The sequence below is a fragment of the Pristis pectinata genome, chromosome 6 (assembly GCF_009764475.1).
Source record: "Pristis pectinata isolate sPriPec2 chromosome 6, sPriPec2.1.pri, whole genome shotgun sequence".
NCBI classification, from domain to species: Eukaryota; Metazoa; Chordata; class Chondrichthyes; order Rhinopristiformes; family Pristidae; genus Pristis; species Pristis pectinata.
The window spans coordinates 77,816,147-77,830,429 of NC_067410.1; the positions used below are offsets into that span (position 1 = coordinate 77,816,147).

The window sequence follows — 14,283 nt, forward strand, 5'->3', positions numbered from 1 at the left end:
GGTGCTTGATGGCAAGTGCAGACTTGGTAGGCTGAAGGGCCTGTTTCCATGCTGTATGTCTCAGCGAAATTCTATCTTTTCTGCTTGCATTCCTGCAGCTTCAACCTATGACCTATATGTTGCAGCAACACAGCACCCCCTACTGACTTCCAAATGGAAAAAAATTGCTTATATATAAATTATCACAAGTAACTATGGAGTAAATTTTACAAATTAGTATTCACTCTACATAATAGATGGAAAATTGTCTAAATTTTTTTGTTGAACACCCATACAAATTCCTGATGCGTTAATGTCACATGCACTGGGAGTATTCATTTTGCAAAACCTACCTCCTTGGCTTAGACGTCACTTTCGATGACATGACTTTAATGGGCACACACTAACAAGTGATTCAATAGGTCATATGCTGATTACTGTTTACTTAATGACTTACAGTTGAACATTGTGTTTATATGACACCAATGGTATTATGTATTAATCTACAACCATCAATTTTATTATCGACTGGACAATTATTAATACAGAAAATAACCTATTACCTTCTAAATCATTGCATAAAATACCTTGCATCACGAAATATTGATTGCTGTTTGAAAATACTTAGCTAACAGGGATTACATTAGGAATTACATGTATGTGCAAAGGAAACAGTCTTGTGTTTCATTCTCTTTCTTTTCAAATGTTGTGCTTATTGCTGTGTGAGAAATGGAATGCTCCTTCACATTAGAATGCTCTTTTGCCAGCCAGTACCAATGTCTAGTATCTCCAGATCAAATACAGAACATGCCTGAATTAATAACGATTCAGATATTTATCCTTACAGTATGTCTGAACGTAGATTTCGGATGGCCACTGCTGCAGCAGCAATAAAAATTTTATCTGTGAAGATTTTGATCTTATTGCAATTTGATCCACTACAACACACTTTCTTGCAAGAAGATTATTTGTATTCTAGTTAAGTCCGGGTGGAGGGAAGACAGCATGTCCAAATTTTGATATAGTTACAAGTAAGACATTTGTTGCAATATTTATTTTACATAAAGGTACAAATATAGTCAGAGTTGGGGGACAGTCATATCAAGTCATTGAGCATGGAAACAGGTCCTTAAACTGACCAAGTATATGCCAACATCAAGAACTCATTTATATTAAACATACACTAATCACCCTTTATTCTCTCCATATTGTCATCAACTCCCCATAGATTCTGATTCAGAGTTTATTGTCATGTACACCAGGATGCAATGAAATTCCTTGCTCACATGAGCTCATAGAGTAAGCAGCATACATGGAAATAATAAATATAATAAATACGACAATGAGTGCAAAACAGTGGAATGGTGCACAAGGTTATAGTGAAAATCTGAAGTAGTGTAAACAGTGAGGGTAATTTACAATTTAAGCTACCAACCTGCACATCTTTGGTATGTGGGATGTCCTCAACTTTTACTCCAAACTCCATGAGATCTCATGGTATCAGGTGAAACATAACCACCAACCTTTAACATTCGATGGCATTACCATCACCAAGTCCCCAGCCACCAATATCCTGGTGGACACCATTGACCAGAAGTTCAACTGGAACAGCCACATAAACACCATGGCTTCAAGCACAGATCAGAGGCTGGGTATCCTGTGGTGAGTGACTCTGCTCGTAGCACCCTAAAGGCTTTCTACCATCTACAAGATACAAGTCAAGAGCATGATGGAATACTTTCTACTTGCCTGGAGAGTGTGGCTCCAATAAGAAGCTCTATACCATCCAGAAAAAAGCAGCTTGGTTGACTGGCACCCCCTTAAGCACTCAGAAAAATCACTCTCTCCACCACTGATGCACAGTGACACATATAAAATTCACTGCAGTTATTCACCCAGGTTACTCCAAAGACATTTCTCAAACACATATCCTCTACACCAAGAAAACCAAATATGGCAGGTGCATGGGAACACCCCCACCTGCATGTTCCCCTACAAATAGCAGACCATCCGAATTTGAAAATATTTCATCAGTCCTTCATCGTCACTGGGTCTAAATCCTGGAACTTCCTTCACAATGGCACTCTGGGATACCCTTCACCAGAAGGACTGCAGCAGTTGGAGAGGGCTGCTCACCTCCACTTTCTCACAAGCAATTTGGGATAGGCAATAAATGCTGGCCTTCCTGCAACACCCACATCCCAAAAATGAATTAAAAAATAATCACCCATAAAACTACTAAAAACTCAAGTGCAGCTCTTTGTGAAGGTTTTATCCAGCTGTGTAGAGGAAGCCTCACTAGGTAATGCACAACTATGCAAGAAAAGTGTGAACCAGCTTGTCTGCTGACTAATGTATACACTTGACAGAATGATTTTACAGATCTGCAAGCCAACACAGAGCACATGGAGCTCCACAAACATTTACTCCAGGCGTCTGTTAGCAAAGATATTGTGCTTGTCAATGGATTGTTTGTAAATACTCAATGTCATGATGAAAGCTTTACTGATCTGATCATGTTTTTATATCAAACTGTAGGTGTGCTGAGACACCAGTCATTTTAAAGGTGGAGCTCCTGGATTTGGAGATTTGATGCTGATTGTCCTCTCCCTTGCACAAGGAAGGATATGCTCCATTTCAAAACACAAAGCAGAGTTAAAACTTGGAAGGCAATGATACCTTCACATTAGGTTCCGTGTTGTACAGAGATTTTGGAGTTGGGCTTCAGGAATGCATAGCTATGTAATGAAGCAGAAGATATGTAACCATATGGCCCATTTCACTTTCCTCCATATAAAACATTGCTTTTGAGCTGCCTCACATTCTTGGGGCAGAGAATCAGACAGAAGCAGGCAGCAAGAAGATGGAGCTTGGAAAAAAATCTGCTTCTTTATTGCTAATGGACAACATTCTTGCAGGGTTCCAGCAGCAAGCAAGCTTGAAGCCTCACCTTCATCCTTGCTGCTGGAATTCTGAGGACTTCACTTGGCCACTTTGACTCCTGCAATAATGAGGGCACCAACGTACACTACAAAGGTAATGTTAGAGCACAGCTGTGAAGTTGGTTGTCCCTACTTTGTCACTATACTCGCCAGGAGACCGAGATATACATGGGAAGTGGTAATGGTTATATGACTTCAGAAAAGAATTCATCAAAAGGTTCTGTAACAGCAATTTATTGTACATCTGCTCCTCTTCATCTGACTGCAGCAACTTCTCCCTTTGCTGCCTCATAATTAAGCCCCCTAGGGTTTCAGTGCTATGTAGCTTGCAGAAATATAGATATTCCTGGCAACTTCTACTGGACCTTGCAAGCTCTCTGAATTGTCAAGTCATCTGAATGAGGACATTGATTCTTATATTGAGAGCTGCTATATTTATATATAACTCACTCTGTGTTCAGCTGCTGATCATGAGTATCTTTTAAGTTAAAAAATTCATTTTTGAAATATGGCATGGCTGGATAGATTTCCCATCTTAAATTCAAGAGTTTGATACAAATATGTTCTTGCTAGGATATTTCAATAGGCAAAAATCACTTTCTTTGTTCAGTTAGCCCAGGCTCTACATTACTAGCAATGTGATCACTACAGCATGGAATAACCTGCCAGACATAGCTGAGGAAACTAAATCCATTGCTGCTGTTAATGGGAAGTAAATGCATATTTGAAAGAAGCAAAATTTTAAGGGGTTTTATGAAAAAGCAGGAAAATGGAGCAAAAGAAAGAAGTCTATCAAAGAGCTACCTGCTTAATATCTGTAAAGTAAAATTCTATGATTTTGTACACATCCCAGTTTGAAAAGCTTTGCACCCAAAAATCAAATCTAGAACATTTTCTATCCGGACCACATACTGTGCTTAAATACAAGGTCATGATGTACTTGAGGCATAGGGAGTTAGTGTTCATTATTTTTCATTGAAATTGTGATATAAGTAATGTGTGTGTTTATATGTCTGTCTGAAATTCCCTGATTTTTTTTTAACAAAGCCTGTGTGAAAATAATAAGCAAGATATTTGAGTAAGGTGTTTTACATGGCTCTGTGATCCTGCATTTTGATATGCAGCATTTCTACATTACCTTCAGAATGCTACATTCTTTTTATTGAATCCTAATTTGCACTAGTTAATGACTTAATTTGAGTGGAAAATAATTTGACAAACTTTCATTATGATTTTTCACCAGCAGCAAGGCAGATTTTCTCACTCCAACTCATTTCAGAAGTTCATGACTTCATTATTGCCATAATTTTCAACATGAAATTCCTCACCAGTAGCACTAATGGTGAAAATTTTCCATTGTAACGGTTCATTCGCAGAGAAGCCCATACTTAAAAGAATAAATATGGTGAATGTCGATTGGAATGACACATTATTTCCATTTAAATCTATTTATGAAATCTTTCACAGTTCAGACTTGATTTTCTTTATGACTATTATATTTTTGCACTGTCCCCTAGTGGTCTGTTATTGTATATTAATTAAATATTAATGCCAGAATCATATAGAGCATTGAGTTTTTAACTTGAAGCAAATTTAATCGTTTCTTTCTTCTCATGCTAAAAAAAATATATTAATGATCCAATATCTTAATAGGACTATGTTACTGCCATGTCTTGCAGTGCCCATGGGCCTCAAAAGAATTGAATAGAGCTTGTGGTCAAGGTGGCCACAATGTAGGGCATGTTAATGCCTCTAGTGATATCCAATGTGGTCTAAAACCATCCAGGAGCTCCTTCATTCCAGTGGCATTTTCAGCAAGAACTTTCCTTCTGGCAGCATTTACAGCACAGTCTTTCCTCTCCATTTGTGCAGATAATTTTCACATGTGCAACGTGCAGCGCTGAAAGAGTAATTTTGTCCGGACTGCTGCTCCAAAATTGGTCCCACTCATCTGAAACCCTTGAACTTGCTGACCTACCTTGCATGGTATTGAATAATAATGGGCCCTCATCAACAACCCTGATAGTCAAGAGCTGAATGTCACTCCGCTATCAGAGCCTGGGAAATCAGATATTCTGACATCTTCATTGCCACCCTAAGTGAGAAATAGTGAACAGGAGTTGGAAGGGCAAACTGGAAGAGGAATACCGGCTTTACGGGGTGGGCTATAGCATCATAAATAAACTAAGCTACATCTTAGTGACTCCACCTGTCAGACAGATGAACACATCATGAACCTTCCACAGACTCTAATATGCAGTAGACATAGTGCATACATACCAAACCTAGAAGCTACAGATATGGCCAAGGAGAACTTTAATTTTGTTCTTGACTCTATCCCAGATATGAGTGGTCTTGAATCCATTCTACAGCAAATGATCCGGTCCAGCCTCATTGTCTGAATAAAAGTCAAAAAGGCCATGCCTATCTGAAAAGGTCAGTTTCTCTGTTGAAGTTTCAAAATTTGGCAGAGAGCAACTTGAGTCACGAATTCACAACTGCTTCACCTACATCTGGGGAGACAATAGGAGACCTCGGAGATATAGCAATCAGGACCATCTTCAAGAAAGGAAACAAATCTGACTGCAGTAATCACAGCAAGGTCTCCCTGCTGTCTACAAAAGGGAATGTCATCATCAGGGTCCTCTTCAACCTCCTCCTTCCAGCAGCTGAAGAGCTGCTTCCTGGATCACAGTGTGGATTTCATCCATACAGAGGCACAGTGGATATTACCTTCAACATGCAACAACTCCAGGGAGCAGCCGTGGCCATTACACTTGGCCTTTTTCAACCTCATGAAAGCCCATGACACCAACAGTAAGGAAAGAATATGGAGAAGAATCTGCAGACAGTAAACTTGCTGCACATATTTGCATTTCCTCTTCCTTTGGAAAGGAAAATGTATTAATAAAAGTTCATTCAATTTAATAGTCTGAATCTTGAATAAAATCTTTAGTTTAGTTTATTTCTTGAGGAAATCTCCAAGAGGCACCAGGGACAACAGTGTCTTGCCACATTATACCAGCAGCACTTGATCTGTGTGGTATTACTCTCCAGTATGCAAGCTGCATTTGGGTCAGTTTTATGAAGATTGCTGGAATTTGATGATGAGCTAGCCATAGATGGTGCCTATTATTTCAGAGTGAGTGGAACCTCTGCTTTATTTTAGCACACCGTATGGCTTCAAATATTATTCGTCCAAGTGAATCAATCTCTTGATAACATTAAAACAAAACTGTAGAAATTACCCCCTATTAATAGCTCATGCAGTTCACTAAAATGTGGTATAATCATTTACTGAGAAAGTCATTGTAAATGTAGGCTAAGGTAATTTTTTTATATCGGTGCTGACCAACACTTACCTACCATTGTGAAAGCACAGTAATAAAAGTAGCATTGTGTCAGTGAGTGGGTTTTCTGGTATTTGGAATTTTTATATACATTTTCTCTTGTTTATTTTTCTCTAATTAATTGCCCAGAAATGAAACTTCTTGGCTTAGAAATTTCATTAATTTATATGAAGTACAGAGTGTAGGATTCAATTGATTGTCGATTGAAAACAGTAATTATGATTGAGCAATGAAGCATGATGCTGATTTCATTTATTTCTAGATTATTAAAACATAAAAGAGCAAGCACCCGATATGTAATTAGTGAACAAATGCCTACTCTCAGTCATGCATGGCCATTCTATTTAAAAGACTTGCTGTTGATCGGATATTAAGATTTCTGGCGAAAACTGCAGCAGTGAAGTTGGATTCTTTGCAGGTAAAGCCGCATTCTTAGAACAATCAAGGAGTGAATAGCGAACATCTCAAGCAGAATCTTAGCTGTTTTACAGTGATTTCTTTCAAAAAAGCATTGAAGTTATTTTATGTATATTTCCTTAAAACATAAAGATGTTCTAGTTACTTTAAAGTTAAGAGTATATTTAATTTTTACATGAATTTCTTTTGAAAAAAGGCAGTGATGAATACCTATTAAGGAACTTATTTAACTTTAATGCTGATTCAAAAAGTTTTATATTTCATTTGATGTGCAATTGAATCATAACACAATGGTAACTGTGACTGTCTTCTCAATGGAATTGGTAAACAGCACTGAAAGGTACTGTTGGATGTCTGGAATTGAACCAGTTGATTGAAAATTTCTGAGAAATGCTCAAAGGCATTAGATCCAAAAGATTCTACCAACCAATGGTTTCATGTTCCTTTTCAACTTAAAATACCAGTGCATTAAGTCTTAGATGTCACAAGAAAGAGGAAACAACAAAATTAAAATGAGCAAATAACTTGCTTCAATTTAACGAGTTTCCCTTTACATATTGTGTCCACTTGAAGTAATACAAGTAGTTGAATGGTCATGCTTATTCCTGAATAGCAAACAATGTAAATCTGTGTGTCTCCACTGAACTCTTTATTTGGTAACATTTTCTGCAATTTAGTGAACGTCCTTGGAGTTTTCCTTAAACCATTTATCAAAGAAACTTTTATATAACACATTATGTACTTCCCAATGTAAGTTAAGAATAACAATGACAAGGTAGATACCAACTCAACCTAAATTTCAAATATTTAATTCACAATCCACAGTGATATTATAGACATTCGGAAGAAGAAGTAGAAATAATGCAGTAATCCAGTAGACATCCTTGTTTATAATCTCAGTCCTGGTTAGTTTGTGCTAATTATTCTTACTGCACTAAAGGCAGATCAGGTTTCAGAACAGGCTTTAGCTCCTGAGAACATATTTCTCTTATGGTGAAAGTTAGAACTATGGGGCTTCTCCGTTTATGATAGAGATGAAGAGGAACTACTTCTCTTGGAGAGTTGTGAATCTTTAGTTCTCTGCCCCAACAGCTATGGAGGCTGGATCAATGGATAGCTTCAAGGCCAACATAAATGTTTGGTCTTTAGAGGAGTCAAGGTTTATGGGGAAAAATCAGCTAAATAACTCAAGGATGTGGGGTTGTGATGATGAGGATCAAGTTGTTGATCATATAGCGAAGACTATTGCTATAATGACTTATCATGGATGATCCCACACTTCAACTAAATTTGCAGGAATAAAATCACCTGTTAATAAAGCAGAAATTGTGCACTAATTACAGGCACAACTAGTGACTAAGATAATTTGTGGGAGATGTTTCTATAGACCTTAAGCTTGTAGCTGGATTTGGGGAACTCATCTTACTAGCTCTGTCATTTGTTTTTTTATGTGACACAATTTCTAAAAATAATAAAATTTGAAGGATTACAGAGGCTTAATTGGATAGCATTGGAAAATAGGTAGTGGATCACAATGCTTAATTAACACTTCTTCAATGGAACAAGTGCCAGTAGAATGTAGATCTTTTTCTTCCTGATCATTAACAGCTTTTTTTGTGGTCTACCACTGGTAGTTGTGCTGATTAAGGATAAAGTAATTAAGGCAGGCCCAATACCAGGTAAAGATGGCCTGTATTACTTGCAGCTAGCCCAGGACTCAAAGAGGTTGTGCCTTAGGAAATGGTGGAATGAACGGCAAATGTGACTTGTTCAAGCAGATGTGGCCTAACATGGGAAAGAGTGGGTTTCTCACTTTTGCAGTGGTGAGCTGCAGGCTACAGTCAGGTACGTGGAAAGGAGGAGAAATGTTCGCTAGCCATAGGACCCGGCTGACTCTCCAAAGGTAGTGGGAGGAAATACCTCAGAAGGTGAAGATCCAGAGCCAAGCATCAAGCACTTGGACACTGTGTAATAAGAAGTTTAATACCTCACATGCATGGTAAAGATTTGTGAATACTTCTTCAAAAGCCATAACCCATCAGCTCCACCACTGATCTCACATCCTGCTGAATGCATCACACCCCCATTGTTCATCAGTCAGCAATCTGTATCATGTCCAACATTCATTCATTCCACCACTGTCTTTTATAGATCCTACCACTGCAAATCTCACACCCACACATCACAACTGGCACACACCAACAGTTCTTCAACCATCACCCAAGACCATTATGTGATACTCACTGGCATGATTTCACCTTTTACAGAAAAAGTTGGTGCACAATTGGGGGCAGCTTACTGAGAGGGGAGAGTCACTTACCAATCACTTCGCCACAAATTGTGAACCTGACACTGTTTGGACTCAGTCACCGTCTGTGACTGAGCTCATCACCGGTGGTGAGGCTGAAACAGTTTGAAGTGATTGTATCCTCACACCTCAATCCTTCTCACATTCTTGTTCCTATAGTCCCTTCTGATTTATAAGTTGCAGTTGGTATTCCTTAACCTGTGCATTTCTTCTTTTGGATAGTCAGGAACTGCAGCTTCAGCAGAGAACGTTGCATAAACCAAGTGAGAACAAAACTGAAGCCACAGCGTCATGCTATTTAACCCTTCCAGCCACCAGTTCGGATATTAGCACAACACAATGTAAAGGTTAGCTTAGAGGTGGGATCTGCAGGTAATGAGCCACTGGACTTGAACATCTCATGGTAAGGGAAGGGGTAAAGAGCACCTTGGTTGTAAACACCCTGGAGGGCAAGCTTGTGCATTAGCTGTCCTGGCAAAAACGTTGATGGCGTCACCTACAGCTGATGGAATGCATAAAGAGATGCTTGATGCATTGGCAGTTAGAATATAGAACAGTACAGCACTGGACATTTGGCCCCCGATGTTGTGCCAATCTTGATGCCAATTTATAATAAATGTCCTCTTCCTGTGTATCATCCATATCCCTCCATTCCCTTCATATTCATATGTCTATTTAAAAGCCTCTTAAACTTCACCAAGCTGCCTGCTTCCACTACTACCCCTGGTAACCCACTCCAGGCACCTACCACTCTCTGCATAAAAAACTCACCCCTCACCTTGCCTTTAAACTCCCCCCCCCCAACCTTAACAGATTGTCCTCTGGTTCTACCCTAGGGAAAAGATTCTGACTGTCTACCCTATATATGCCTCTCATAATTTTAAAAACCTCTATCAGGTCTTCCCTCAGCCTCCGACACTCCAGGGAGATCTGTGGGACACCATGTTTGCTCTGTCAATGATTGCAGAGAAATCCAGCATTAATGTCATAGAGGGATTGGTACAGAGGTTGGAACCCATCCTTTCCATTATAGAAGTGGGAGCAATTTTACTTATCACTTCAGGAACCAACCATCATGCAATGTTTGCTGGACAATATCTCAGCTTCTCTTGCAGCTGTATCCCAACATTTATGTGCTGCAGCGGAAGCATAGACTGTGGAAACATGAATCCCAGTGTGATCTTGATGCCTTCATGGGGTGTTATAGTTTGTCCTTTTCTGTTTGCTCCCTGGTCATTCACCCTTTCACACTGCATTCCTGGGGAATGGCTATTAGAGCAGCTGTATGCGAGAATAGCTGAAAAACACAGTTGGTGTAAATCTGGAAAAAAAAAGCAGAAAATGCTGGAAATGCTCAGCAGGTCAGACATATATTGCACTCTTCCAGCACAACTCTTTGTGTACATGTATGACATAGATGCCATCTAGGAACCTATTCAAAAAACAGGTGCTTGGCAAATGATATTTGTGCCCTATATATTCAAGAGGGGCAGAGAGGGCAAGGAATGATTATAAGATTCAGTGATGTATTGGGACAGAACCTTGAATCATTTACATCTACTATCAAGAAGTGAATTTAATCAGACTGATAAAATGAAAGAACATCTGGTAGATATAACAATATTTTGTAAAATTATTTGTAACTCTGAGTGAACATTACAACATTGTCCAATCGCACAGCCTGGTAATCTAAATCAGAGAAAATGGTATGAAAAAAATATGCTGTGAAAAAAAATTGATCTTGTGGGGTGTGTTGTTGAATGGGGAGCAAAGAACCTCAGTTGGTCCTAACCTTACACTCTGCATCTGAACTGAGAGTCTCTGATGTTGACTGGTGAATCCAGTAAAGTATTTCAATCCCCAGCATGGGGTTTACCTCAGTAATTACATAAGATTCACAAAAAATGACATCTGTGCTAATCTCTAAATATCTTTGTTTATCACGTTTTGGCACCTTGCAGAAATGCTCTATACACTTGTGGTAATACTGCCAGCATTGGCTTGGAGAATACAAGCTCAGAATGGAACCAGCCCTGCAAATATTGATTCTGATATGACTTTTGCAACAATGGATCAGGGTGAATTTGGATCGAGTGAAAATGAGTCTGAATATCTAACAACAGCTTCCTCCTCAGAATTTGAGAGTACTTCATCTGATCAGTTTACAACCACTCATGGTGGATTTCAAGTGAATGAAGTGAGCGTCTCAATTACTGTGGCATCACCACAAGTTACCACCCTTCTAAATGATGGAAGCTCTGAAGCTGGACAAACTTCTTTTACAGAATTAGATGTTAATGGTAATGCTATTAATCGTCTTGAATCAACATTTTTTTATAAAGCCTACTTTAGGAAGCACATGCAAAGACTTTTTCCCATGATAAAGCTATATGGTTTCATGAGAATTCCAAAATGAGAAATTACTACATTGCGTTTTCTTAATTCTATTGTAATACATCTGAATGTCTGAATCAGTAAAATTACAGGACAGGCATTAATAATGTAAAACTGAATTATTACTTCTGCTAAACTTTAAGACCTAGTGAGCATAAGGGATGGAGGTAAATTACATGGAAGAAGGGAATAATTAGGTCTCATGATGTTGCAATTTCTCTGAACAAGTTCATTTTGAAGATGAAATCTGTTTTGCTATAACTTGCCAATCTCATGTGATGCTGTATACATCCAGTCATGACCAAGGGCAGTCTTCAAGTCAAGAATGGCTGGAATGATGCATTCACGAAGGAAGAAGGGAAGAGAGCGAGAACAGATAGAGAATGAAGAGTGAGATGATCATTGAGGACGGGAAAAGCAAGAGATAAAGGCAAAGGAGGGATTACAGGTGTGACAATGGGTGATAAGGAGAGGATAAACAATAGGTGGGCAGATTATTTCCTTCTCCATGGCAGATGATGCCATTTTTATCTGACTATATGAAGAGGAAGTGATGATGGGAGAAGGAGGGGAGTGGAGAGAGCTAAGAAGAAACTTAAGGGAGGAAATAGTGGAGAGAGCATGTGTCCGAACTGTGAGGCTCAAGGTTCACCCAAGATTGACCTTGGAAGCTCAGTTCAATAATTTGCTGCCTACCATGTTGCCCAAGGAAACGGATCTAATTGAAGTTAAGTTACCTGCCTTGCTGACAGGCCTTGGGAGTTGCTGGCCTGGATTGAGGAGGGGGTGGTGGAGGCAACAGAGAGAATATAATAGCTTTATTATTGTTTGTTGGATAACTATTATGCACCATGGCACAGCAAGTGGTGCTGCTGTTGCAAAGCCCCATCAATTGGGTTTGATCCTGACCTTGAGGACTGACTGTTCGTGGTCTGCAAATTCTTTCTGTGGGTTTCGCCTGGATGTTCCAATTTCCTTCCACAAGATGTGGTGGTAGGTTAACTGGCTATTTTAAATTGTCCCTATTGTAGATGGTAGCAGGAGAATCAAGGGGTAGTTGATGGGCATGGGAAAGATAATAGGTTACAGGGAACTAAGTAGAGGAATGGGACTTATAGGAGTGCCCTGAGAACTGGTATAGAGTTGATAGGCTGAATGGCCTCCTATATCATGTGAAAATATGAAATATTATAATCATACAAATATCACAAAGGCAGAATGAACCACATATTCATTCATAGATACACCTCATTCCTCACCGGAGAATGGAAACACTTGAGCCCAATTTCTATCCCTTTCAGTTTTATGTCATAAGTTGCAACCGTAATAACATTTACTCTTGTTTACTATTAGACTATAGAATGAGTTTTATAATTTATTCCAAAAATACCATTTGTGTCTGTTTTTCATTCTACTTGTTTTGCAGTGTGATAATAGGAACCATCCAATGACTGTAGGCTCTGTATAACATTTAGGTAGTCAGATACCTCAATGATTGATGAATAGCTCTATTTCAGTATGTCTACTTTCTACTGAAGGACTGAATTTTTAATAAGAACTTTGCTCTGTATATTGTTTTCAGGTTTGTCTGACGTTAGTAATGAAAACACTTTTACTGAAGTGCCAAATGGGAGTCCAGAATCAGAAACGGATAGTGAACAGGATGATTCTGATGAAATGGAGTCCCCAGGTCAAATGATCAATCCTTTTTTGGGCTCAACGAGTGAAAGGTCAGATGAAGGAAGCAGCAGGAATTCTGGCAAGAAAGACAATCCTTCTGGAGAGAGAATGGAGTTCCGTGGTAAACGTGAGACAGCAAGCAACATTGGACCCTCTGATTCTTTCAGAGAAACAAACTACCAAGAAGGAAAACAAGTTACTGGAATGATTAGTCAACCAGGAACAACTTGGCCCTCAGTTCCTGAAGGGGTAAATAATGAGACTGCAGTTGTGCAGGCATTTTCAGTTGGATTGTTCGGTCAATTCCAATTTCCATCAAATGGGACTCCAGTTCAGTTTCAAACAATTTTCTTTAATGAAGGGCAATTATATAATACAAGTTCAGGAAAATTTATTGCTGAAATTAGTGGCATTTACTCATTTACCTACAGTGCAATATTCTCAGTTAAGCCAATGAAAGTTGTTTTAATTGTTAATGGCAACCCTATTATTAATAATTTTGATGGCCAGTGGAAAGGAAACATTAATCAGGCTTCGGCATCTCTAATCTTGCGTCTCAGAAGTGGGGATGAAATCTGGTTTAAATTTGTCAATAATGACCAGAAGAAAAAATACAGCATAATGTTTACCTTTTCAGGATTTCTTTTGTCTCTCTGATTGGTTGCACACTTGTAGCTAATGTTACTTAAAATGTAGTTACCATAATGCAACTTTGTGATGTTCTACGTCATCCTTACTGTCTGTCACTAAATTGAACATTTGTTAAATGTCAAAAAGAAATCAATTATTTACTATCTGTTGTAATACATAATGCTTTTTCTTTCTGTTTGAATTGAGTATCATTGTAATAAAAATGTTTCATTAGCAATCCTTTTGTGATGAAGAAAGGTGCTTATTTGTCTTGAGATTTAAAGAAAACACTCACTTTATTGAATATGTCATACAATGTAAATCAATTATGACAAAGAATCTGCAGCTGGTATCTACCAAGTACTTAGTTTCCCAAGGGGAACATTGAATGAAGGCGGCTTCACCTCAGAACTACAATTTTCAACATATAAATCCTGCCTCATGGGGAGGTGGAAGAGACGGGATTGAGGTTGGGGTAAGGGACTCACCCATGACTTGCAGCTAAGCCATGTGCACAACTTAGCTGGCTGTTAACACTTTAAAATACAAAGCTTCTGACCAGCTATTAGTCAAGTATTAAAAG

At 38.7% G+C, this 14,283-nt stretch overlaps 1 protein-coding gene across 1 annotated transcript in view; it reads left to right on the plus strand.

Annotated features, from left to right (window-relative positions):
* The first annotated feature begins 11,064 nt into the window (after positions 1-11,064).
* Positions 11,065-14,283, plus strand: part of otol1b (otolin 1b) — a 28,755-nt gene continuing 25,536 nt past the window's right edge. The window contains exons 1-2 of the mRNA XM_052018609.1: positions 11,065-11,296; positions 12,973-13,197. Of these exons, the coding sequence (XP_051874569.1) occupies positions 11,065-11,296; positions 12,973-13,197 (457 nt within the window). The remainder of the gene's footprint in view (positions 11,297-12,972; positions 13,198-14,283) is intronic.